Genomic DNA, 24,608 nt, shown 5'->3' on the forward strand with positions numbered 1-24,608 from the left:
AGTATAACGTATGGCAAAAAAGCTGTGTAATGACACCATAGGTAATAATAAGTAGTAATAATATCGTTAAGAAGTTACAAAAAAATCGCATTGTTTGTAATACCAAAAGTAACTAAAAACTCCTAGAATCTTCCACTGTAGCGTAGGGTTTTGTAGAATCCCATCGCGCGGTACGTTCGAACCATGTTTCCACTACGAGATCTGGCTATTAAATAACGAGACTGCGAGCGCAGAAGTCGTCCTAGAGGGAAAGGGGGGGGGGAACGAATGCAGCGTTGGATAGGTGGAAGTGTCTACTATTCCAGTACGAAAACTCGTTTTTGTCGCTGTAGTAGTATTTTTTCTATAGAGGTTAGAAACGAACGTGTTTTTTTCTCGTGCCGATAACAATGTGTGACGAAAAACACGAGCAACGGATCAATGTGAAATTTCTCGTTAAATTAAAGAAAACTCCGACTGAGTGCTATAACTTGTTGAAAGAGGCCTATGGTGAGAATTCTCTATCTCGTGCGCGTGTTTTCGAATGGTATAAACGGTTTTCTGAAGGCCGAGAGAGCACCGAAGATGACCAACGTCCAGGTCGACCTGTCTCTGTTTCAACTCCGCAAACAGTGACCAAAATCAATGAAATTGTGCGCGGAGATCGTCGTATGAGCATTAGGATGATTGCTGAGACTGTAAACGCCGATAAAGAGACTGTCAGAAAAATTTTACATGACGAATTGAACATGAAGAAAGTCTGTGCGAAGTTGGTCCCAAAAAATTTGACCCCTGACCAAAAGTTCGTCCGTCAACAGGTCTGTTCAGATTTTCTTGAGAGGTTAGATGAAGAGCCTGAATTGATGGAAAACATCATCATTTGCGATGAAACCTGGATATTCCAATATGATGTTGAAACTAAGCGGCAATCCATGCACTGGAAAACTCCTGCATCCCCAAAATGAAAAAAGCGAGGATGTCGAAATAAAAATTTAAAGCCATGCTAATCGTTTTTTTCGACATCAACGGCATCGTGATGACTGAATGGGTTCCAGAGGGTCAAACTGTAAACCAAACTTACTATTTGAAAGTTTTGGCAACACTGCGAGAGCGAGTTCGTAAGAAACGGCCGGAGTTGTGGAAAAACAAATCGTGGATCTTGCACCAGGACGATGCACCTGCCCATAACGCGCTGTCTTTGAAGCGTTATTTAGCCGCTAGAGGCACTCCAGTGCTCGAACACGCGCCTTACTCGCCTGATTTAGCACCCTGTGACTTTTTCCTGTTTCCAAAGATAAAGTCTGTCTTAAAAGGAACCCGGTTCGAGTCGATGGAAGAGGTGAAGCGAAAATCGGCGGAGCTCCTAAATACACTTACAAAAGAAGACTTCCAGCATTGCTTTGACCAATGGAAAAAACGAATGGAACGGTGTGCGGCGAGGGGAGGGGAGTACATTGAAGGGGAGCATTCGATTGTAGAATAATTTTTAAAATAAAACTCTTTTTCATAAGCAGTCTCGTTATTTAGTAGCCAGACCTCGTATACTGCACGCTTTTTGAACACCTTTATACGTACGATTATTTTTTAAATACTGATAAATTCAAGTCCCGTTGGCATTGACGAAATATAATGTTACTAGTGACAATATCATTTCTCCGTTATGATGTCTATGTATTATCAGTTATTGGTAGACAGCACTTATTCAAACCCATCTATGTTCAAACCACGCGTGGACTCCATAATTGCACCTGAATGAATTGTTGGTGCATTATCTAAGCTCTTGATTAGGTAGATTTTAGGTTTTAGAAAAGGGCTTAGACAATGCGCCAACAATTTATTCAGATGCAATTTTAGAATCAACGCTTGCCTTCAATAAGTACTGTCTACAAATAATTGATAATATATAAAAGTCATAACGGAGAAATGATATTATCACTAGTAACATTAAATTTCGTCGATGTCAACGAGATTTGAATTTATCAGTATTGAAAAAGTATTTGTACATGTAAAAGTGTTCAGAAAGCTTACAGGACAGTGGAAATATGCCTCTTACATACCGGCCCCAGGAAACGTACCGATCCTAGGAAGAATATCGACTCTGATAACTTACCGCTCTCCGGAAACTTATCGACTCTGGTAATTTACGCTCTTCGGAAACTTATCGACTCTGGTAACTTATCGATTCTCGAAAACTTATCGACCTCAAGAAATTTAACTTACCCACTATTGATCAGTTATCATTGTGTTATCCACTCTTACCGACACAAATTGACGCAATGAAGTTCTAACATTGAACGGCAGTGTCGCTCTCTCATATTGACATTTGGGGAACTTCGTAATTTGTTGTGGACGCTATGTCTGAGACTGTAACTGCTTCGCGAAAGTCGTGAAAAATATAAAATTGTCTACAAACTAGTCGTCCGAGTCGAAGGTGAGGGTACAGCATGTTTTCTCACTTCGACTTTTTGCACCAGTTCAGCAATGCAGCCAAAAAGAACAGGCTAAACGTCGAACTTTGTGCGTACCTTCGCTGTAGAGTTGCTTTGGTGAAAATCAGCGGAGTAGGGGTAATACGCTGGCTTTTCTTCGCTGCATGAAATTGTACCTTTAGATCCATGAGCAAATCGAAAACGCGAATAGTTGAGTGGTTGTTTTGTGATCTGTCGAATTTGCGCTTCGAGTATTGGAACATGTCATCCCTCAATTCGGCCGTAAAAGTTCCTACGAATGTAGAATCTGTGAATAGAATGCAATTTCCTGAAATAATTGATGGTAAAATAAATACTGGAGAGTTTCTGCAAGCCGCACGTGATGTCGTTGAGACAATTCGTACGTATTCATCTCCGATTTTAACCTCAAATTATTCAGTAGCTCAAGGATAAACGTCGCTTAAAGTTGAACATTTTCTCTTAATACATTGCGGACCAGACATTTTATTGCTAACCGTACCCAGTAGCCGGGTATGTTTTCGCCTCTAACGACGCAATATGAAATACGAGATATCTCGTCATCCGGTCCCTAACGACGAAATAAGAAAGACGAGATATCTCGTCATCCGTCCGCAATGTGTCAATAAATATATTATGATTCGCAAGTGTGGAGAACCAATGTATGTTTCAGATAAATTAGGTAAATTGTTTGCTCCTGTACGATACGATATGCAAGGCAATATCGATGTAAGTAAACATTGTACAGTTAATATTAATGGATATTTAATTTTTTCTAGAATTAATTGTATGTACATTCCTGTCTTAATTACAGAAACTCACAACCAAATATTCTATGGATAAAGAAAGCAATTCAAATTTACAAGACATGATTTTGCGTGAAAAATCTACTGAGAAAGATCTTGTTGCACTTGATGCTTTAATGTGGTTAAGAAGGTATTAATTAAAGCATATATATATTGTCTTTTACATGTGTATATGTTTAATGGTTCTTTTAAAATTTATCAATATTCTTCAGAGCCTTACATATGATTTTGTTGTTTTTTGAAAAAATTGTGGAAGACCATAAAGCAGGAAAAGCAACAGAAGATTTAGTTGCTTTTCTAAAAGAGGCGTATCATGAAACCTTAGAACCTTATCACGGTTGGATGGCGCAACAATTATTTAGTGTAAGTATAAATTTCATTTAATGTTCAAACTCTTGACTATTTATTATAATTGTCCTTATTTAGTCAGAAGTCAAAAAACGCAAGATTTCTGGCATTATATTTTCAAATAAAAAGACTATCTACAAAATAACACTTGCAATCAATTTAGCATATTTATAAAATTTTTCAAACACTTGAACAATAATCATTAAATTAATATTGACAAAATCATAAAAAAATAAGTTACGATCAAACTGATTTTTCGACTATTGATTATCTATATAAAAGGAAAATGTTCAACCAATTTTACAAACGAAACGAATGTCATTTTATGGATATATCTTTTTATACATGAATGTGTAATGCAAGAATTCTTGTGACACGTGTTTGCTTGCTTCTAACGTCACTAAACAAGAACAGTCAAGCATTTAGGAGCCTTAATAGGTAATTCGCGATCAAATTATAACACATATGACAGAGATGTCATGATATTTACATTATGTCTAAATGTTAACATTATTACAGTTCTTATCACGTATGGCACCAACTCGGTCGCAAGTCTTATTAGCATTAGCAGATGGAGAGACAGGAAAAGAGGAAATTACTTTACAGAATGTAGAAATTTCCATAATAAATCTAAAGAAAAACATAATAACATTAAAGGCATTTTATGATGACAATAATCTTGAAATTGCTACTGTGGTGTAACAAAGTATATTAGAGTGCGACAAAATGCTCTCATTATAAAAGGTATGTCTCCGCTATAAAAAAGAAAAATTAACAGAAAACATACATTAATAAATTACATCGGAGGACACTCCGGATAAGTTTGCTCAAAGATACGTCGGAAGTCTAGAAGATATATAAATTATATGAACTCTACAATCAAGATCACGATCAGATGATGATTGGAGAGATGCGACGAAGTAAAAAAGGAAAAACTCAAAAGTGGCTGGACGTGCTTCTGCGAATATGGTCGGTGGAAAAGAATGAATAGAGCCAATGTTTTCCTATTTGTTAAGTCTACTGCTGTCGACTACTACTCTAGTAGTAATATCAAACAATATTCCGATGTTATAACTATGGAAATATATTAGTGTTCTTAATACGTGAGATGCGAACTTTTGCTTTCTCTTGATGTGAAAACTTTGTGGTGTATAATAGCTGGTATCGAAAGCGCAGGCAGATGAGGTAATTATAAAACAACTCGTTTCTTCGCGGAATTGACGAAGTTTTATCGTGCACAAAAGAGAAGGATGTCATCTGGGATAATATCGTGTAAGCCACCGATCTACTATCGCTGTCCAGCCGACGTTCTTCTGCCATCTTTTGTACATTCTTAACGCCCCTTTGTAATATCGCAGAAGATATAACGAGCAATAAAACCAGCACTGTAAAACGCCAACGTCGGTCTCGATCAGCCGTGGTTGTACAAAATGATCGGTGAATCAAGCAGGAACTTTTCTGTCCAAAATAACTTCTAATTTAAAAACTAATCGATCGACCCGGTCGCTTTTTTTCAGTATTTTCAATATCGGGAATATGTTCGTTATTATTAGGATATTACGTCTAAAGATATGTCCAGAATATTTCTTTATACTAAATAATATTGTATGCTTATAAGATATCCATGCGCAAACAAATTTTATGCAGAGCCTGCCACAAGTTTTTGATGCCAGAAAAATAACCAGATAAATAATTCAACACAGAATCCGTTTTATATCGCTGATTATATTGCCAAACCGGCGTCAGCAATGCGACAGAAGATGTTGAGAGGTAATAGATTGGCGGAAGAAACCTTGTTGCACGCAGTTTGGCGGCAGGATTTGGCCGGTTTCTATCCGGTTGTGTGTGCAGACTCTGTCGGCAGAATACAAGCTGAATGCAGACGCAGTTAATGCCAGTCTGCTGACATCAAACCTGTTGCCAATCTGCCGACACACCGCTAACATTTTGCTTGCGCGAATTCTACCGCATTCATAAAATATCCGATTTGACTATACCGGAATTAAGAACATTCATATTTCACAAGAACATTAATCGAACATCTTGTATTATCTTGCTATTGTGATTTTCCGTTGCAAGATATAAGAAAGGAGATAGTATAGAAATCATTCCGCTATAATAAAGAGAGAGATTCGATTAGACAAGTTTTATTGATGAGATAAGGGAGGGATTGAAGCATGACGTGCGTGTAATAACACGCGTGCTTTGTTGTTATCAAATTGCATACGTGCGAAACGCACGTCAGCCCGCACGTGAGAATGGTTGCGCAACGATTAATTTATTATTTGTGTTTATGTCCGTTAATCGTATTTGCGCGGTGGCGTCTGGCTGGTTAGAAGAGACTGCGTAATCCCGCCGTCGCCAAACGCCAAACAAAAGCTGTCGAGCCGATAAATAAACTCGATGGGAGATTATTGCGCGCGATAAGGCAATTCACGGATCTCATTTCAGGATATGCGAGAATCGTCCGTTAAGTACCGATCGTAATAATTAGTGTCCGATTTCGCAATAAGCCCGCCGAATCGTTTGCACACCTTCGGAACCAAACCAACTTCCGACACGCCGTGCCGGATTTATTTAGGTATAAAATAATAATGCCGTGAAGTAAAGCGCACAAACCGGTTTTACAAATCTCGTTCGAGTGAGTAGAAAAGCAAACGCAGAGGGAATCTGACGTGTTTACCTCGAATCTAACGGTTACGATCGTTAAAAATAGAAGCGAAATTTGAAGTCGGCTTTTGATAAGTTCAGGATCGGCCGGAAAATTGTGATTTAATTGACTTTGAATTTCTATCTTTGTGTTGGATCACCGCGCGATATCGTACCGCCGTTACGATAAAACAGCAGCTTGACAATATTTGATTACGTTGACATCTGTGCTTTTATTGTTATCGGCAATTTTTTCGTCAGGAAACCGTACAGAATGATTGCAATTTATCTCCCGGCAGGGAACAAACAGGTGCCGGATCATAATAAGGATGTCGGGAAATAGTCTTACTCGGAAATTTCCTCCGACAGCATTTTATTGCACTCTTTCGCGTGTAATTAATAATATATGTACATATAATATATGGGTGCTCAGCATGATTATAACTTAATTTTTACGTTACTTCATCTTGACTAGTCATGAGATTTCCTGCCATCATTCGAAGTGAGCATCCTGCAAGGAAAAAAAAGTCGGGAAATCACTGCGTCGCTCTATTTTCGACAATTTCATAAACGTTCGTTTTAAATAATATAACGAATGAAAATAAACTTACATATTTCATGTACGACAGAAAAATATCGTAGACCATGGTCATAGCGTTTGTGTAAAGTACTCGATAATGCAACGGCACGAAGAGGAAATTAATGCACTGCGTGGGAGGCCAGAAACAACAATCGACCTTATCGAAACAAATTTCAAAACAAATTATTCTTACACATGGTACTGCAGGAGAAACATTTTGGCAAAACTTTTCGTCATCTCTCCGGATTTAAAAGTACGCTTTTTTCATCATTTACTTAAATATGTGTATCAATACATGGAACTTCCACATACTTTCCATGTAGCACAAAACTTCGTCTTCAACTCCTGGCAGATCTCCTCGATCCTGCGACGTTCCAGGACCCCGAGACCGACGAAGAATATCGTCAGACATGTGGGACTCGCGATCGTCTGGTCGAGAAGCGTTTTCTTGATAACTGACCTCGCGCCCTTACCCGGGAAGACTCTGTCCAAGAACATATAGAACCAATGGTGAAACGGGCCCTGCAGCAACCCTACAACTGCCATGTTCCTCGTCCTCATATAATCGTGCCCGTACACGGGATCGCCAGAAACTGCTGTTGTTTTCTCTCCTTCCTCCAACGACGCTGCTATGACACTACTCAAGAAGTATTTTTGAGAACAGTGTTTCCTCCAATGTTCATTACGCTGCTGGATCGCATCGCCCGCTGCCATCATCAAGCCACAGCTCACAGTGTTGGTGATAAACAGGTATTTACCTGGATATATACATATATATAAATATATAAGATCATAAGAGACACACGAAAAGAATACTGCATGATAAAAACGCTTATAGCTGTAACTTTGAAGTGAGACACACTTACCAAATAACAACTTGCGCAGAAAGCTCATTTTTAAAGAACTATGTTACAAAATAAGAATTCGGTCGAATAACAATAATCGCGTAACAATATCGCAATAAATAACAGATTGCCCGAAGTGAAAATGTTTCTCTCTTTATTTAATCTCGAATGATTCTTGATCCTTCGGTGCTTGTGAAGTCGATACGTTAGTTGGATGTTGTTACGTGACATAACTTTCAAACTGAAAGCAAATGGGACGTTCCTCGAGCGCGGTGTCTCGTCGGACACCTAAACATTGCACGATGCAACCACACCGATCGTGAGAGTTGTCATCGTGCATCGAGAGTCGCAAGTTACTGTTTAACGAACTCGGAAGCCCGCTAAATATACGGGACGCCGCGGGACAATCAAATGTTCCGCCGTTGCGCAGTGCGAACAATGCATCTTATCTTTCCTATCGCGGATTTTTTTCGAATTTCCTTCACAGATCGGATAATAATGCAATAAGGAATAATACATGTTTTATCGAGAGCTAATCTTACATGTTTATAACGCATAACAGGATCTTCATGGAATACTAGGAAATCATATACATGTAGATTATCTTTACTCCAATATATTGTTACCTTAATAAGAATTAATCGCAATTCCACTTTTGTAAATCTGCCTAGTGCTGAGATTAAAATGATCAAATAATGATAACTTTAACCCCTTAACTTGTACGCTCGAGTTAATTCGAGCGCGCTAAACAGGCCAAACTGTGCACACTCGAGATAATTCGAGCGGCGTTGTATTTTATGCTGCTATAATTTTTCACACTCGAATATAATCGAGAATTGAAAATAACAATGTGAAAGCGAAGAAAACAATTTTTTTACATTAAAAAAAATTGATTTTTTTTGGCCGGTTTTTTTTTCAAAAAAACTGTGCGTTAAGGGGTTAATAAGAATCCAACAGCGGTAAAATTCAATATGCTAGTGTAAATATTGATTTCTAATTTTACAAAAAAATGTACGTAATGAACATTAACAATCGTTCTACAGAGCTGCAATAAATTCTCATTAAGTTGGCAATAATGTGGTATTTGGACCTTTGATTTTTATTAGTAGTCAAAATTGTATAACTTAATTACACAATGTTGTTTTACTTTGCCGCAACAGCTTTAGGTTTTGGCACGCCTTCTCTGAATCCATTCCTGTAAATATATATATATGTAGTCGTCAATATATACACATAATATCTATGAGTCGTGATAAAGATCAAATAATTAAAATAATTCAACGTGTGTGTGTGTGTAAATTCTTATTAAGCCAAAGATATAAAATTACTACTACTAAGACCTATTTCTTATTGTTTTACTACTCGTTAATTATTCTACAATTTATGCATTTAAAAAATAGTTTTGAATATTTACTTGAACTTGCGGCGAACAATCTTGAGGCAACGCATGCGGCCAGTACCAGTGGTCTTCCTCCTCTTGGCCTTAACCGACCAGTTATCTGTAAGATCATAAAATATGGATTAAATTAGAACTGAGAAAAATTTGCCTTTGTATAATATTCGAGTAGACATAAAACAGATAGTTCTTGATATGTGCTCGTTTTTATAGCAGTACAAAAGAGTAACTTACACGAACGCATCTTCTTTTTTGGGTAGCCACATTGAGCACATTGTGACTTCTGGATATGGTATGAGCTGTTACCACATCTCCTGCACAACGTGTGTGTCTTATTGCGCCGTTTACCAAAGCTGGATGTACCTTTCGTCTATGAACATTGAGAAACATTACAGTGAGCAAAACCTATCATGTGGATAGGTGACGATTTTAAAACAAAGAAAATCGTGACGCCAACCGATGCTAAGTGAAGCATTAATTTAGATTATAGTAATGAGCAATCGTACAAAAGGTAATCTACAAAGTGACTTCAACGTGTTAACACAAACAGTTATCATAACCTGCACACGTGTTTTACGAAGACATTATGCGAATCGATGTATCTTTCCTTCTCTACTATTCGGTCATAACGACTCCACGAAAGTTTAAGATATCATTTTTTAGTCAATAAATTGGTCAAAAGTTAAGATCGCTACGAAATAAAACGATTCGAATCAATCAAATCATACTTACCATTTTGCAGGACGAGCACTCCGAAGAAAGAGAAGAGCGGCGTTTCAGCACGTTCCCATGTTCAGTTAAAACTGGCCAATAGCATTGGAAACATCAACGACCTCTGCACTAAATGATGAGAAGCAACATCGCAACCAATTCAATATTATCTTTACTCGGATGATAACTAAATAAATTTGTAAAAAAAAAAAAAACTTGAAAATTGGGATTATTTTATACCACCATGGAGGAAATTGTATATTCATATAAATTTTATATCAATTTTTGATTGATTATGAATGCTTGATTCGTCGAGAATGGTTAATAAACAGATAGATGGGAATCGTTTTCTTTAAGAAAAATCAATCGCACGATCATATTTATCTTCTTTCCGTACATATGTTTTAGTGAGTTGTATAACAAAATCAAATCATAAGAATATGATTAAATTTCTATGAGTTTGTCGGCATCCGTGAGTACTTCGCGAGAATGCTGGCTACCAGACACCACAACGTGTTGAGCTCCGACCAAGCAATCCTTTAATTCAGTGCCTTCCTCGATAACACAACCATTACATAGTATGCAGTTGTGTACAACGCACCTGCAATTATAAATGTATATTCAATGAATGTAGAATTTCAGTAGGAAATGTAACATACTTATTCCAGACTCACCTTTGTTTAATAGTTACATTTCCCATTATCACGCTCTGAGATATCCTGGTCTTTGATTCCACCGTGCTATTAGGCCCAATATAACTATGTTTCAACGACGTTTTTTCTTGGATGTGCGAATTATTGTCTATACGACACTCCTGCACCTGTGTGCTATGTACAGTTGCTGTACTCGAAATATTTGGAATGGGTAATAACTGATCGTTATTCTTATTATCCCACCATTCTGATATCTGTATAAAATGATTTTTTTCACTTTTGATATATGTTTACATATAATAGATAATAATTGATATAATATATAATAGATAACATAAAATATAATAGTTGTGTGTGTGTGTGTGTGTGTGTGTAATACACATATGTATTCCTTTCTTTGTGTTACATAAAAAAATGTGCGATAAATCATATACCCAACCTTAGCGTTAGCAAGATGATACATTTGCACAGTATTTGCTCTAAGGCCAATATTTTTATTTGACACATAAGCATAACACCTTATTATATCCTCACAAAATGCTTCTTCCAAGTCGTTATTATGATCATTGAAAGCTGACCTTCTTTTTATTGAATTATCTAGGAATTCTTTATTTACAAAACGGAAAATATCTTGCTTCAAGTCCACTTGTACCATAGAAGTATTTTTTTCATCTATAGCCTCCTTATATTTAAATGATTGTTTACTAATTATATAAGGTAACAGTTCACCTTTCAATGTGCTAAAAGTCCTATAATACATTTTTACATGTGATTAAGAATTTGAAGAATTTTTTTTTATTTCAATAATAAGATTACTCACTTATTAAATACTGAGAAATCCAATACCCATTTACTAATGATATATAAATGGGCATCCAATAGTTTAGGATGAACAGTAAAGTTAGTGTCCTTCCTAAGAGTCCTCTGCGAAAAATTTATAATTTCCTCAAAATCAGAAGCAGACGCCAACAAAATCAATCGTTTTGTATCATTGTTAATACAAATTAAATCTGTTTCTGGTTTTTGCTTATTTTTTGGTCCTGGAGTTACAAAGTCATCTGGTATTTTTGGAATAGGTAACATCAGAGCAGTTACACTAGCCTTGTATGTTCTATACAAGTTTATAATATCTGATAGATCAATATCTGTGATCAGATCACAAGATATTACCACAACATCTGTAAATATCTTTTCATGGATGTGTCTGATGGAATCAGCTGTGCCAAAGTCCTCAGCTCCTGGAATTCCTATAATATCTAATTTAATCTTTAGACCTAATTTGTCTAATGACAATGATATATCAGACTTTGTTGTTTCGGAGACAACAACAATTGCTTCCTTAAATCCAAAACGTTCCAGAATTCGCAAGGGATACCAAATCATAGGAACATTTCCAATTGGAAGCAGACATTTGGGCTGAGCCGCCGTAAGTTCGGTCATACGAGAACCTTTTCCACCAGCAAGCACAATAGCTTGCAGTTCAACGTTGTGAGCCATTTGTATAATCTGTAATAAATAAAGCAAAACATAGTGTTCATCAAACCCCAAAACTTGTTGCAAATTTCAAAGAAACTATACCATATGACAAATCCTTTAACCTCAAAATAAGATTATTTTTAATTACTTTTCATTACACTTTTAGTTGCATTATTGAGAAAATATTTTGATTTTTTAAATTTTATTCTCTACATACTAAGAGGCATAAAATAGATAATATAAAATAAGAAATACTTCAAGATATAACTTGGTTCAGGGCATAAACAAACCTAACAAATGAAATCTCGCAAATAAATTTAAAATCACTATCGTAAAATTACTATCGTATACAAAGAACAATATAATCAGCAAGATAGAAGTAGGAAGCACATAAATAATATTACAGAGTTAAATAAAGTTTCTAAAATAATGATGTAAATTTCAAATATTCTTATCTATAACTTTGTTCTTTGTAGCTAAACTGGCCGCACTAACTCAGAAACCATACACTGAAGCGTTCTTTATAGCTAATGTGCACGCTGCAGTTTTCCACAGCAGCGCAGCGGAACCCAATGAACGAGTTCACTGAACTAGCTACCCCAGACTTGGGGTCAATGCAAGGACAGTTGAAACGATATTTTCGAATAAAAGTGCAATAAGTAACCTGTATTGTTAAGCCCGTATCCAGATTGAATCGAATTTGGCCAATCAGTACAAAATTAACTATGTAAACTCAAGTTTAGTGAAATTTAGTGAACTTTGATTGATCAAATTTCAATTCAATCCGTAGTCTGATACGGGCTTTATTGTATTTTCTTTCCAAAGCCCGTATCAGATTACGGATTGGGGATTGAGACTGTATTTAGCCAATCGGTACAAAGTTAACTGAATTCAAGTTTAGTAAAATTTAACGAACCTTGCACTGATTGGTCAAATTTCAATTCAAACTCTAATCCGTAGTCTGACATGACGGTCTTATCAGACTACGGATCTAATGGTTCTGCCCACAGTAGAGTTGAACAGTATTGATACAGAGGGAAATAGGGATTTCTTTCCCAGAAAAATAGAATTTTCCCCCGCAATTTCTGGAGAAAAACCTTATTTTTTCTAGGGGGAAACTCTATCTCCCTATGTATCATACTGTTTCGTTCAACTCTAGACCACAGGACGCGGCAACGCTTGTGGAAGTTCGCGTGGTAACCAATCAACATGCCGTTTTTCGATAAAAACTATAAGTTTATTGGCTACCGCACGAACTTCCGCCGCGCGGCAAGCGTTTCCGCGTCCTGTGGACGGAAACCATATTGCTGATCAGCCCATTGTGTATCTCACTATAGTTAGCAGCACTGAGTATCCTCGTTCCTTTTCACGTCGGTTGATTCAAGCGTACTTGGTGCTGTTGTAAATAAATTACAGATCGCAGGTAATTTTCCTTCATAAGAGCCATCGGATTTTAATTAACAGTATAAGCAACCTTTTAAATCCTTTTGCATTTTCGAGCAGTGGTATTTTGTAATTAGGACTAAGTTCTCGTGAGATATTTACATCTGAAGTGACCGAATATCACATCGCTTGTAATTACAGTTGTTTTCGTTTCAATAAAATAAGGGATGCTTTGCGTGGACAAAAAAATTCAACATTTATACTGGCATAATTGTTACACTTTCATATCATGTAAAATAATCGAGTAATCGTGATCACGTATTTACTGATCTTGTCAAAAAATTAGGTTAGGTTCTACTATAAGAAACTTGATTCAAAAATATATATGCACAGATATGTAATGATAAGTTCATAAGTATTTACAAAAATTCCCGGAAGAGTTTAGAGTTTTCTAAGATAATTATATTGATAATATGTTCCCGTTATGGATGTATGAACATAGCTGATATTCATTAAGTTACTTTTCAGCAATGGTGCGTATGAATGTTTTAAGCGATGCTCTGAAATCCATTAATAATGCCGAGAAACGCGGCAAACGGCAGGTGTTGTTGAGACCCTGCTCTAAAGTAATTGTTAAATTCCTCACCGTCATGATGAAACATGGTAAGTATATTTAACTTATATTTTCATATATGCAAAATGTTTCAGGTCATTTATTTTATGTATCTCATATTGAATTTTGTCAAGATATTATCTCTGTTTTACAATCTTAAAAATTTGTAATACCACACATTCTGATATAATCAAACATTAATAAAAATATTCTCAAGATACTCTGCTTAAACTTGAAGAATGAACTTTTGTTCCAGTTGAATTTGTAATTTTAAGTAAATATTTTTACTATATTCAGGTTACATTGGAGAATTTGAGATTGTCGATGATCATCGTAGTGGGAAAGTAGTAGTTAATCTTACCGGAAGGTTAAACAAATGTGGTGTTATCTCGCCTAGATTTGATGTACCCATCAATGACATTGAGAAATGGACCAACAATCTTCTCCCTTCTCGACAATTTGGGTAAGCGTTTATTATATAATAAGCAGAAAATGGCATAAAGAACTTTATGAAAAATTGCATGGTTCGAGGGAAGAAAAGAATGGGTTCACTCAAGTCTGTTGCTACTGTAGTTTTTACTGTAATCCCCTATATTTCAATATATAAATTCCTCCGAAATAGCAATACATATATTTGACTTTCAGTTTTGTCGTGCTGACCACCAGTGGAGGAATCATGGATCATGAAGAAGCAAGGAGGAAGCATCTGGGAGGGAAAATACTTGGATTTTTCTTCTAAATTTTTTAATTAAATGAATATATAACAAAATAGTATTTGTCTGTTTTCTTCGCGCTAACCTATATTCGAATATATAAGATAATATTTTAGGCTTCCGCAGTGTGAATGAATACTTGATTTAGCTTCTGAGTTAGTGTGGCGTCTCATGGATTTGCTTCCGATATTTTGTGAACATTCACGAAACTTCGGACAAATATAGATTTTCATAAAGTTCTTTGTTCCATTTTAAAAATTAAATTGTTTACTCTTACAGGAATTGACAACAAATATATAAAAAATTAGATATTTGTCACACAAGTACTCCGGAAAAGTACAATGGGTATACTTTCCATTTAACGACGAAAGTATCATCCTATCTTTGCTGGGTCCCGCGCACAATAAAACATATATTAAAGTCCGGTTTCACCAACACGAGTTAATCAAATCAGTCAATTAAATTCAATTTATCCATTGGAACATTTCTTCTTTTTATTCAACAATTAATATAATTAAACAAAGCGCGTAACTCTCTATTATCAAGTGAGTCATGTGCGAAGTGTGTCCTATTAGAGTACAGTACAAGTTTATCCAGTTGATGGCGCTGAGTGCGCATCGAACAAGCCAAATAATGGTTTTCTATTATGTCCAACTGTGATTTGTCATATCTTTTATCTTTGAAACGAAACGAGTTATAACTAATCTTTGTATTGTTGAAATACGGTTATTCCTGACATGGCTAAGACCAAAACGATCAGCAAAGGTTGTCCCAAGTGTGAGCAGCAGGTATTTAGTTACGTTTCGTCATATTTTACATATACCTATTTTATATACATTTTTGAATGATTCATACTCAAATTATATGCTATTTATGTGTAATTTATATGTCATATGCTCAGACTTTTACGAATAAATGTCCTTTATTTTACAAAAATATTAACGTTTAAATGTATTTCGTATTTAGAATACGATTAATTATAAAAAGGAAAGACAATAAAAATTGAGTTATTCAGAAAGAAGTGTTACGAAAAATGTGTATGTAGGTCATGAAGCTCATACATATGTGCATATAAAAGAGAAGTACATCTTGAAATTTGAGTTTGAAGAATAAACATTCAATGTCACCGTAGTTTTAAATCGTGTTTGTATTTAAGTTTTTAATGTATATGAGACATATCATGAGATATATATGTGAGACATATTGTTTCATTGTATAATATATGCTAGTTTATAATATTCCTAAATTTAGTAATTTTGTTTATAAGGTACCCGTTGCCTGTAAAGCTTGCCCTTGTGGACACTCCTTCTTTAATGCAAGACGTAATTCCATAAAGAGTCCACCTAGTCCTGACAGTGGTGTAATGAAGACAAGACGAACAAATCGAATTAAACGCGAAAAGCCAAATTATTATGATGCTTTGGAATATGATAAGCAGACTAAGAAAAGTGCCAAAGTAATATATATCGAAAATTTTATGAACAAAATATCTTTAGAAAACAAAATGTAATATTTAACATTAACTTTGTTTAATATATAGTTCTAATGGAAGCTATAATACTGTTTATTTTTCTTCTAAGACAGTATATTTCAATAGCACTTGTACAAAATAATAATATAATGTATGATAAAGCATCTTATATACCATGAATGCTTAAAAGTTTGCTGCTTTGTTATCTTAGATCAGAAGGACTACCGATGTTGCAAATGATATTGATTGTCGACAGTTGAATAAGAAGAAGAAACGGAAAGGAAAGGGAAAAGGCAAGAATGGCAGCAGCAGTGGTATGGGCGACGACGACGACGAGATGGAAGGCATTAATGGGCTATCACCGGAGAAACAGCTCACATGTTCACTCATATTGCAAGAGCTGAACAATAAAATGAAAGTGGTAGCTTGGAAACCTACGTAAAGCATAGATATGTCCCTTGGACAATTTATACTTTGTACATATTAATTTTATTAGTATTTTTTTAAGAGTCATGAACTCACATATATATATATATATATATTAAAGATTACATTTTAGTAGCCAAAACTTGTACATACGATGTAAATAGCATGCAACGCGAGAGAGAGAGATATATATATATATATATATATATATATATATATATATATATATAGTCTATGTTACAAGGATAGTATGTAAGAAAATAAATGCAAAGTCAATTTTTAAATTTTATAGATGTTCAATGTGTTTCAGGAAGAGTCGTATATAAGAAAATAAACGAGGAATCAGTTTCTAGAGTTGACTTTACACATGTTTAAGCAATTCTCGAATATTGTAATAATTTCTGTAATAGAGACAATAACTATGTGTGGCTAAGAAGACTGTGTTTTAAAAGAAATGCATTTAAAATTGCTACTTTTGCACATAGTCCATCGTATAAATTTATTTTATCATTTTAGAAGTTCATTGACTATAAATCAAAGTTTTAGATGCATTTTTTTTCTATCAATCGCCGTTTAGAATGTCGAATTTATGTGATAGAAAATCTCGCTGATTATAAAGCGAACAAGCCATTTCGAATATTGTAAAGGGAAGTTTTTTAACTCGAGTTAGCGATTTTTTTAAAACATTCCTCAATTACACTATCTTTTTTTATAAATTACGTAATCTCTTTCGATTTAAAAACTTTTTTACAAGCTAATAAATAATCTTAAAGGGAAAAGGTTTTTCTGGAATGTTTCTTTTTTCCTCCTGCAATTTTTATTATGTCAAATAGTTGAATAGTTTAATCGTGTAATTTTTATAACCTATATATATATATATATATATATGTATGTATATATGTATGTATAATATTATAAATATTTGATAGCGAAGAAATTGTATAGCGGTTCAAGAGGTAACAGTCGATCTTGGGAAAATTCAGTAAGCATATCATGGCGTTTTGTGACAACTGTTGTGATTTATTTATCTCCCTATTACACATTAGATTATATCACTCTTCGTTAACGATCACATTTTCAAAATAATTTACTCTTTCACGGTAGTGTCCCTCTGACGATTGTTATTCTCGGCGCTTACGGGCAGCTTTGTTGTCGAATTTGACGCCTCGTTGAAGACCAACAGCAGAGGCAGACCTCCTATGACCATACACGTGCCCATACATAGAAAACACACGGTGTAACTTCCGGTTACGTCGCGCAGGTAACCTGGAACAAACATATCACCGCACTATTGCACAATTGGTATAGGATAGGTAGATTCTATATAGAATATTATCGATTAGTATTGATTACGAGATACACGTGATAATAACGAGAAATGACTTGAAAAGTTTTGAGGAACTTGTTTATCGTATGCGAATACAATTCTTGATAGGAAATTATATAACCTTGTAGGAACACATTCTCCCTTTTGAGGCGCAAAATATATTGAAAATTCAGAATTCATATTTGCTGTGCTCGAGGAAAGGCGTGGCTTCAGAGCGTTGTAAAATACAATTTATAAATAACAAAGCTGCAACGCGTACCCTCATTTCCCCGTGCGCCCGATGAAGCGTCAGCCTTTCCCAGTTATGTACAGCACAGGCGTATATAATGTGCACGAGTCGCCCTTTACGGAAAGCGCTTTTCTATTATCTATCAGAGTTAAGGCTCCTGACCCGAAGCGTATCGTGACGTCAGAAGCGAGAAATCGTATCTTTCTTTCTTATGTTAAAAGCCATACGCGCTACTGCGCGCTCACTTTATATTTAAGTCGGGATTTTGAATAAAAGAACAATCAAGAAGATGCATCTTAAGCGCGCTATATCGTACATTAGCGAAGCAACTTCTTTCGTAACAACATTATGGAAACATTTGTACGTGTGATTTTGATAAGAATATATTATTACAAATTTTACAAGTGATTGTGTGGAAATATTGTTTACGACAAAGAAAAGATGGCGGCACCACCAGATATATATAATCGTAAACTATGTTCGGCCACCTGAAATCAAAAGCGTACCTGCGAGAGGTGGAATAGAGATCGCGCCGACGCTTTGGAACATCCTCACAAGACCATAGCTGGACGATATCTTGTCGGTTCCGTACTGGTCAGCGAGCAGGACGGGAACTAGGAGGAACCAACAACCCAGGCATAGTCCGTACATGCCAACGGAACACGCCAGCACATAAAAGGAATGAGCCATCGGGATCGCCAGGACCGCCACGCCGGCACCAACTACGCTGCTCGTAGGAAAGTGAAACCGTATAAAAATCAATTAAGGACCAATAAGTACAATCGATTGGTCTTGGTCGATCAATCTGAGAACATTGACAGGAGTGATCCAGTTTTAAACGTTCGGATACATTGCTCGTATTATTCTTCAATATTAATTAATTAATTAATATTCTGAGGGAAAAAAATATTTAAGAAATATTTATTTAATGGGTTTAACTAATGACACATTTCCTTGTATCGGTATGCATATTTTTACACTGAGGAAGAAAATTAGATTTTTTTTTTTTAATCTGTAGTTTTATGTGAAAATTGTTATTTACTTGGATGAAAGAATTTAGATTTAAGTAAACATGTTATTAGCCGCTGTTGAAAATTTTCAGATGATTCCAACAGAAATCCGACGGAACTTATGTGAATCTGTATATTAAAAGTTCATATATAGGAATTCACGCGGAAAATTCATATAGGAATGCGAATTGTTACCTACACAGAAAAAAAATATTAGTCTTAAATCAAGAATAAATGTTCTCATATATATAAGCAAGAATATTATAATCTTAGAAGATTTTTAATCTTGAATTGAACTTAAATTGATGCAAGTATTACTTGCACTTCATTAAACACTAAAAATCCTCTAAGAATAATATTCTCACTTATATGAGAATGTCTATCGTTGATTTAAGACTATTTATTTCCGCGCCAAACCTGGATTTTTGGCACAAATCTCCCATGAGCAACCGTGGAATTTCGTGTGAATTCTGGTTTTTTTGAACCCCTATCGAAGAAATATCTTTATTTTTCGATATTTTTTCTCTCGTATATAATTGATTAATCTTTTCAACGATTATATTTGATTCGCTTATAATAGGGATAAGCTGTGCAGAATCGCGATGCTTACCTGCCGATGTATCCTTTCCGTCGGTCGAACAACTTAAGATCGGACAGCCAACCAAGACCAAGTCTGCCGCAGAGATCGAGGGCGGCGGAGATGGCCACCAGGTAGCCTGCCTCCGACTTGGTGTAGCCGGCAGCGTGCACATACGCTGGCAGATAATACAGCATATACGGGCTGCCGGTGGACATGAGACTGACGGAGAAGCACATCATGATGAACTGCGGGTTCTTCAATAGCGACAGATCGATGTAACGCGTCAGCCGTTGCATCAGGGTGACCTTGGACGAGTCAATGGACGATGCTGTTCGCGTCAATGACGACGACGACATCGGTGGGGGCGGCGATGGAGGTGGCGGCGGTGCCGGCTGTTGTTCCGGAGGGCCTACCGCCGTTGCAGATGATCTCAACGATCTCAGCGACGACCGGGCGGCTTTGTAGACGCACGTGGAATCCGTTGACAGGTCCTCGACGCTGTGCAGGATGCTGGAGCTGCGGATCTTGGAGATAGGTTTCATTCGCAGGCCCTCGCCCATCACGTCCTTTTCCTCGTCGCTGTCGGTCAGCTCGACCGCCACCACACCGCCGCCGTTTTGATGGAAAAGCTCGTTCAACATGTTGTGCCTGGTGGTCGGGTCATTGGCGAACAACAGATCCAGCTTCTGCTGCTTCGACTTCGTCGCGAAAAAACGTGAAAACGAAGGCGATCGATTAATTCTCAAGTTCACCGGGGTCCGTCCGGGCGACATTTAACCGAAATCGACGGAACCAGCATGCGTGTAACCTTTCGCACTCTTCATTTTATTTTTACAGCTTATCATATTATTTCAGATATTTTACTTTCTTTTTCAACCATGAGCGATCGCAATGTATCTCGCACGGATACACTAATTTTCTTATTACTTTTCTCCACTTCTTGAAACAATTTGCCTCAGCACTTGGCTAATAGACTATGCGCTGAAGTACATAAAAAAAAAAAGGTAAAAAAAACCGAAGGACAAATTGACAAGTATTAAGAGATGTCGTCTCTCGGTAAACGCCAATAAACTGTAACATCAATATTGTAGTTTCCCACTCAACAAGGTAAGTGCAATTATAACTCGTGTGTTGTGTAACAGTTGAAAATGTTGAAAATTATGTTACGTTATTGATGATTACTATTGCGACTAACTTAAAGACGAGCTCTACCTGCTCCTCCTTCTCCTCCCTCTGCTGGATCTTCTCCTCGTCGGGCGCGTAATTGTCGTCCAATGGCCGGTAGAGGGTCGCGCTCACGCACACGTGTAACATACAGCCGCCTAACAGCAAAATCGTACCGTGAAAGCCGAAGTCCTTCACCAGCAGCTCGATGAGGAGCGGAAACACGAAGCTACCGGCGGCGGTGCCGGACACGCAGATCCCGTTTGCCAAGGCGCGATGTTTGTCGAAGTACTGCGAAACCAGGATTATGCCCGGCGTCGTGGACAGACCGCCGCCGATACCTGCCGGGAGAGTATTCCTTTTAGTATCTTTCAAAAAGAGAATTTGGAATTAATCGGTGCAATATGAGGTATGTCATGGACGTAGCCAAGGAGGGCACTTGTCTCCTCCTTTTAAACGTTGGCAAGAAGAAACAATGTGAAAGTAACTTCGTGAAAGGAAATATCCCAGGTAGGACAGACAATGATGTCCAAGTAATGAGAAAATGATTTTGTAGCCATTTTCTCGTAATTTTGACGTTACTTTTCGCATTATTCATCTTCCGTTCAATCTGCAATCTATATTCTATTGAAAGCTACATGTTCTGTAATTAAAAACTAATGATAAAGCAATGCTTCATGAAAATAATGAAAATTTTTCAACTTCACCACCGGACGGCCCAACAAAGAGCACCGCTGAAAGATCTTTTAATAAATTGCGAAAACCTGGTTGCGGTCAACAAATCACCGCGCATGCTAAGTGTACGTAGAAAAATGGTGCTCGCGAAAAGAAACCTTACTGACCGGCTTTAATACAAGTATGCTGATTAGTTTTGTGTAAAAATGATTGAAATCGTGTTAATGAGATAAGATGAACGACCGACAGGAGAAGCCGTTGAGAACGGTCCGCCGTCAACCAACCTGTCAGCACTCCAAATGTAAAAAAGAGGTGTATCAATCGCGTGGCGAAGTAACTAGTTGTGAGTCCGAGGGCGCAGAAAAGTCCCCCCACGAAAACTACCGTCCGACAGCTGTACTTCTGGCAGAGCATACTCGTCACCGGAGCTGCGAACGGAACATCGATCGTTAGCGCGTCCCGATAAAGAGATTAACGATTAAATTAGCTCTCCTTTTCCCTCCAGCAATAAATAATCGGTCACCGCGCTTTTGTTGCGTCCAAAGTATCTTTCCAACTGAGACTCACAGATAGTGATGTTAAAGTAAAAAGATGTCGCATCGAACGAGAGAGGAGTGTAACAAAATCATTCGTATCTCTTGGAGCCCACTTCCCACAGCGAAGCTGTTCGTTTAGCAAATCTATTTTCTATCTTACTTGGGAGAGGAGGAAACGCGACGATTTCCCTTAATCCGACGTACATTCGCGCACCAATTAATAAAGCAGATCGTCGTGGCGACAACACTTTCGATCGATTCGAGACGACTGTTAACGACTCACCGAGCGCCAGACAGAGGCACGTCAGGATCGCCGGTATCCACGACGCCACCGAGGCGGACGAGTCTTTGAAGGTCTCCATGACCTCGACGTAGAGCACGCCGTAGGACTTGACCAGACCGGCGACCCAGAACTGCACGAAGAAGGCGCCGCACACGACCACCCAGCCGTAACCGCCGTCCAATGGCACGTACGTAGTGTTCCGCGGTTTCCTGATGTCGCTCCTCTGGGATTTTTTTCTCTTCGGGGCGGTGCATCTAGCGGACCTGTGGTGGAGGTCTTTATTCGAGTATGCGATCACAATCGCGAGTTGCAAATAGAAAACTAATCACGCTGATCGATAAACGAAGGCTATAATAGGGAACTTGAGGGAATAAACCACGGCTCGCTATCAAGCAAGGTGACTCGTTAATTATTTGCGTGTGTTCTGCCTAACGACGTTCTTCACGACAACATGAACCAGAGGAGCGGACGGTCCTCGCGAAGAAACATCCGTCACGTCACCGACCTGAGCTCTCGCGATTTCGCGATGAGCGGACGAGCGGTGAGGCTGGATATCGTCAGCAGGTTGTCGTTGTCGTCGTCGTCGTTGACGGTGCCCTCCGGGCTCTGCAGATGCGGCGGCACGATCGGCGTCGACGTCGCCGTCGCCTGCACCGCCAGCGAGGCCGGTCGCTTCGGCGACGGCGCCCCGGCGATGGCGCCGCCGCTCAGGTCGAACACCGGCGCCGAGTGGATGGAGAAGAGCGAACCCAGCTGGTTAGCCGGCTGATTCATGTTCTCGTCGATGATGGCGACGACGCCGCCGCCGACGACCATCTCCTGCGATGACGACACTGCAGTGATGGTGGTGGTGGTCGTGCGATCCAGGCCGAGGTCGACGTCGCGCACCTCGGCCAACGACGAACCGCCCTGACCCGGCCGGCATTGTGCCGTATCCTGGAAGCTCCATTCCCGCGGTAACGACATGTCTTTCTCTCGGCGGCGACTTCCTCGGTGGCACCGGGGGGACCGTAATACATTGGATTATGTTATTTACTTGAGTTTCGTTCGAGGTTTCACTTCTTCTTCTGCGGCTCTCTCTCTCTCTCTCTCTCTCTGGTTCAACGGGCGCCAGCTATCTCACTCAACTTGGTACCACCTGGTGCCCACCCGCTTCGCTTACTCCGTCCCTTCCCCGTTCGATGGATCCACCTTTGATAGAACGACAATAACGTCTACCCGTCGCGTTCCGAATCATACAACCCTCGTCCTACCTCCACGTCCTTCGTTCTCGTGTCTTCGGTGGGAGAAATCGCGGTGCCTTCTTGTACAAATTCCAAGATACCTCGCTGGCACTCGAGAGAGCGACGGTCGCGCAAGCTCTTCTCTCGGTAAAGGTCGCGAGAAAGGGTGCGCACGCAGTCGTCGAGGGCTGCCACTACGTGGAAATTCGCGGAGGGATCGATACGCCGTCGCTGGCAGCGCTGACGGCCATCTTCGCGGAAATCACCCGCGCCACGTAAAGACCACACACGCGAACGCCCCGCGGGAGGATATAGGGAGAGGGTGAAACTTCTCAACGAAGCGAGAATTCGCACGCTTAATGATATTGAAGACGGACGTATTCTTGAGAAATGAAAAAAGTCGTTAAGATAATCCTGACGAGATAAGTCACTATATTCGAGGTATCTCGCAATAGAATGTTGGCAGCGTTGGTTGCACTCAACGAACAAATTGCTCAGATAAACAAATTGGCGCTACAACTTTGCGTGAAAACGTTCCGTGATAAAATGAGAAAGTCACCTTAACTACGAAGATATGAAGAATATAAAGGACATCCGGCCGAATCTCGAGTGCACTGAAAAAATGACAGATTCACGCTATCTCAATATACAGGGTTTATACACCCGAATATCTTGAAGGCCTAAATATGGGGACCTTAAAAAAATCGAAAAGAATGACCGTGAAAACATTTTCCTTCCTCCTTCGAAACCATTAAAATTGTGCTCCTTGTATCATTAAAAATAAATATTTAAATGTTTTCCTTTATATCGGGACACCCTGTACAGCCACGTACACGTGGAGGCGCAAAGCTTCCCGATGAGGGAAAAAGCGATGAGTCACTATCCTTGAAACACCTCTTGCGCATATATCGGCAATTGGGCAAACTTTGATGGGTTTAGGAGAAAACTCGCTCACGACGGTCAAGACTCTCTCTCTCTCGGACGAATATTCGTTTGAGCAGATCACCCAAGAGAGTCATGCTTCATTGATTAACGCAACTATATTGATTATTACAAAACTCGCTGTCATTTGTTCCGCGAACTTG

The 24,608-nt window shown here is 38.3% G+C and overlaps 7 protein-coding genes across 15 annotated transcripts; 3 read left to right on the forward strand and 4 right to left on the reverse strand.

Moving 5' to 3' along the window:
- Nucleotides 1-2,293: 2,293 nt before the first annotated feature.
- Nucleotides 2,294-4,687, forward strand: LOC106743547 (glycolipid transfer protein). 3 transcript variants are annotated; one of them, XM_014617501.1, is made up of 6 exons: nt 2,294-2,808; nt 3,100-3,155; nt 3,241-3,362; nt 3,445-3,595; nt 4,100-4,324; nt 4,403-4,687. In XM_014617501.1, exons 1-5 carry the CDS (start codon nt 2,595-2,597, stop codon nt 4,280-4,282), a joined length of 726 nt encoding a protein of 241 aa, XP_014472987.1. In that variant the 5' UTR covers nt 2,294-2,594; the 3' UTR covers nt 4,283-4,324; nt 4,403-4,687. The 3 variants fall into 3 exon arrangements, with proteins under 3 accessions (XP_014472987.1, XP_014472988.1, XP_014472986.1); XM_014617502.1 differs by having other exon boundaries at nt 4,465-4,687; XM_014617500.1 differs by having other exon boundaries at nt 4,100-4,687.
- Nucleotides 4,688-4,774: 87 nt separating this feature from the next.
- On the reverse strand, nt 4,775-8,498 carry LOC106743546 (mpv17-like protein 2). 2 transcript variants are annotated; one of them, XM_014617499.1, is made up of 3 exons: nt 7,122-8,498; nt 6,841-6,966; nt 4,775-6,740 (listed from the first exon to the last, which is right to left on the reverse strand). In XM_014617499.1, the coding sequence occupies exons 1-3, from the start codon at nt 7,701-7,703 to the stop codon at nt 6,723-6,725; spliced, it is 726 nt and encodes a 241-aa protein (XP_014472985.1). In that variant the 5' UTR covers nt 7,704-8,498; the 3' UTR covers nt 4,775-6,722. The 2 variants fall into 2 exon arrangements, with proteins under 2 accessions (XP_014472985.1, XP_014472984.1); XM_014617498.1 differs by having other exon boundaries at nt 4,775-6,966.
- A 116-nt stretch (nt 8,499-8,614) lies between these two features.
- On the reverse strand, nt 8,615-9,890 carry LOC106743548 (60S ribosomal protein L37). Its single transcript, XM_014617503.1, has 4 exons — nt 9,783-9,890; nt 9,285-9,420; nt 9,069-9,153; nt 8,615-8,849 (listed from the first exon to the last, which is right to left on the reverse strand). Exons 1-4 carry the CDS (start codon nt 9,783-9,785, stop codon nt 8,798-8,800), a joined length of 276 nt encoding a protein of 91 aa, XP_014472989.1. The 5' UTR covers nt 9,786-9,890; the 3' UTR covers nt 8,615-8,797.
- Nucleotides 9,891-10,104: 214 nt separating this feature from the next.
- On the reverse strand, nt 10,105-12,505 carry LOC106743395 (translation initiation factor eIF-2B subunit gamma). Of its 6 annotated transcripts, none has more exons than XM_014617183.1 (5): nt 12,386-12,505; nt 11,235-11,920; nt 10,854-11,163; nt 10,436-10,668; nt 10,105-10,362 (listed from the first exon to the last, which is right to left on the reverse strand). In XM_014617183.1, exons 2-5 carry the CDS (start codon nt 11,909-11,911, stop codon nt 10,206-10,208), a joined length of 1,377 nt encoding a protein of 458 aa, XP_014472669.1. In that variant the 5' UTR covers nt 11,912-11,920; nt 12,386-12,505; the 3' UTR covers nt 10,105-10,205. The 6 variants fall into 6 exon arrangements, with proteins under 6 accessions (XP_014472669.1, XP_014472666.1, XP_014472668.1 ...); XM_014617180.1 differs by having other exon boundaries at nt 12,352-12,505; XM_014617182.1 differs by having other exon boundaries at nt 12,346-12,505.
- Nucleotides 12,506-13,222: 717 nt separating this feature from the next.
- LOC106743569 (40S ribosomal protein S15Aa) lies at nt 13,223-14,660 on the forward strand. Its single transcript, XM_014617534.1, has 4 exons — nt 13,223-13,313; nt 13,802-13,936; nt 14,184-14,349; nt 14,532-14,660. The coding sequence occupies exons 2-4, from the start codon at nt 13,804-13,806 to the stop codon at nt 14,623-14,625; spliced, it is 393 nt and encodes a 130-aa protein (XP_014473020.1). The 5' UTR covers nt 13,223-13,313; nt 13,802-13,803; the 3' UTR covers nt 14,626-14,660.
- A 100-nt stretch (nt 14,661-14,760) lies between these two features.
- Nucleotides 14,761-16,693, forward strand: LOC106743568 (UPF0547 protein C16orf87-like). Its single transcript, XM_014617533.1, has 3 exons — nt 14,761-15,387; nt 15,867-16,055; nt 16,282-16,693. Exons 1-3 carry the CDS (start codon nt 15,337-15,339, stop codon nt 16,510-16,512), a joined length of 471 nt encoding a protein of 156 aa, XP_014473019.1. The 5' UTR covers nt 14,761-15,336; the 3' UTR covers nt 16,513-16,693.
- Nucleotides 16,694-17,369: 676 nt separating this feature from the next.
- Nucleotides 17,370-23,703, reverse strand: LOC106743561 (monocarboxylate transporter 12-B). Its single transcript, XM_014617524.1, has 7 exons — nt 22,806-23,703; nt 22,301-22,563; nt 21,766-21,909; nt 20,855-21,147; nt 19,673-20,340; nt 18,559-18,779; nt 17,370-17,762 (listed from the first exon to the last, which is right to left on the reverse strand). The coding sequence occupies exons 1-7, from the start codon at nt 23,264-23,266 to the stop codon at nt 17,584-17,586; spliced, it is 2,229 nt and encodes a 742-aa protein (XP_014473010.1). The 5' UTR covers nt 23,267-23,703; the 3' UTR covers nt 17,370-17,583.
- Nucleotides 23,704-24,608: the final 905 nt, after the last annotated feature.

This window comes from Dinoponera quadriceps, unplaced genomic scaffold, assembly GCF_001313825.1.
Source record: "Dinoponera quadriceps isolate SergipeBrazil2010 unplaced genomic scaffold, ASM131382v1 scaffold1069, whole genome shotgun sequence".
Taxonomy (NCBI): Eukaryota; Metazoa; Arthropoda; class Insecta; order Hymenoptera; family Formicidae; genus Dinoponera; species Dinoponera quadriceps.

Bases quoted from the DNA above. Each gene is read 5' to 3' on its own strand.
- LOC106743547 (XM_014617500.1), top strand. From the start codon at position 2,595: ATGAGCAAATCGAAAACGCGAATAGTTGAGTGGTTGTTTTGTGATCTG. The intron at 2,809-3,099 runs GTACGTATTCAT...TGTATGTTTCAG, and splicing joins TGATGTCGTTGAGACAATTC to ATAAATTAGGTAAATTGTTT. The intron at 3,156-3,240 runs GTAAGTAAACAT...TCTTAATTACAG, and splicing joins ATATGCAAGGCAATATCGAT to AAACTCACAACCAAATATTC.
- LOC106743568 (XM_014617533.1), top strand. From the start codon at position 15,337: ATGGCTAAGACCAAAACGATCAGCAAAGGTTGTCCCAAGTGTGAGCAG. The intron at 15,388-15,866 runs GTATTTAGTTAC...TTTGTTTATAAG, and splicing joins GTCCCAAGTGTGAGCAGCAG to GTACCCGTTGCCTGTAAAGC. The intron at 16,056-16,281 runs GTAATATATATC...TTGTTATCTTAG, and splicing joins AGACTAAGAAAAGTGCCAAA to ATCAGAAGGACTACCGATGT.
- LOC106743569 (XM_014617534.1), top strand. From the start codon at position 13,804: ATGGTGCGTATGAATGTTTTAAGCGATGCTCTGAAATCCATTAATAAT. The intron at 13,937-14,183 runs GTAAGTATATTT...TACTATATTCAG, and splicing joins CACCGTCATGATGAAACATG to GTTACATTGGAGAATTTGAG. The intron at 14,350-14,531 runs GTAAGCGTTTAT...TTTGACTTTCAG, and splicing joins CTCCCTTCTCGACAATTTGG to TTTTGTCGTGCTGACCACCA.
- LOC106743395 (XM_014617177.1), bottom strand. The intron at 10,669-10,853 runs GTTGGGTATATG...CATTTTATACAG, and splicing joins ATCATCTTGCTAACGCTAAG to ATATCAGAATGGTGGGATAA. The intron at 10,363-10,435 runs GTGAGTCTGGAA...TTATAATTGCAG, and splicing joins AATGTAACTATTAAACAAAG to GTGCGTTGTACACAACTGCA.
- LOC106743561 (XM_014617524.1), bottom strand. From the start codon at position 23,266: ATGTCGTTACCGCGGGAATGGAGCTTCCAGGATACGGCACAATGCCGG. The intron at 22,564-22,805 runs GTCGGTGACGTG...CCTCCACCACAG, and splicing joins GCGAAATCGCGAGAGCTCAG to GTCCGCTAGATGCACCGCCC. The intron at 21,910-22,300 runs GTGAGTCGTTAA...TTCCGTTCGCAG, and splicing joins GTGCCTCTGTCTGGCGCTCG to CTCCGGTGACGAGTATGCTC.
- LOC106743548 (XM_014617503.1), bottom strand. The intron at 9,154-9,284 runs GTAAGTTACTCT...ATGATCTTACAG, and splicing joins AAAAAAGAAGATGCGTTCGT to ATAACTGGTCGGTTAAGGCC. The intron at 8,850-9,068 runs GTAAATATTCAA...ATATATTTACAG, and splicing joins ATTGTTCGCCGCAAGTTCAA to GAATGGATTCAGAGAAGGCG.
- LOC106743546 (XM_014617498.1), bottom strand. From the start codon at position 7,703: ATGAGCTTTCTGCGCAAGTTGTTATTTGGTAAGTGTGTCTCACTTCAA. The intron at 6,967-7,121 runs GTATGTGGAAGT...TGTTTCGATAAG, and splicing joins AGTTTTGTGCTACATGGAAA to GTCGATTGTTGTTTCTGGCC.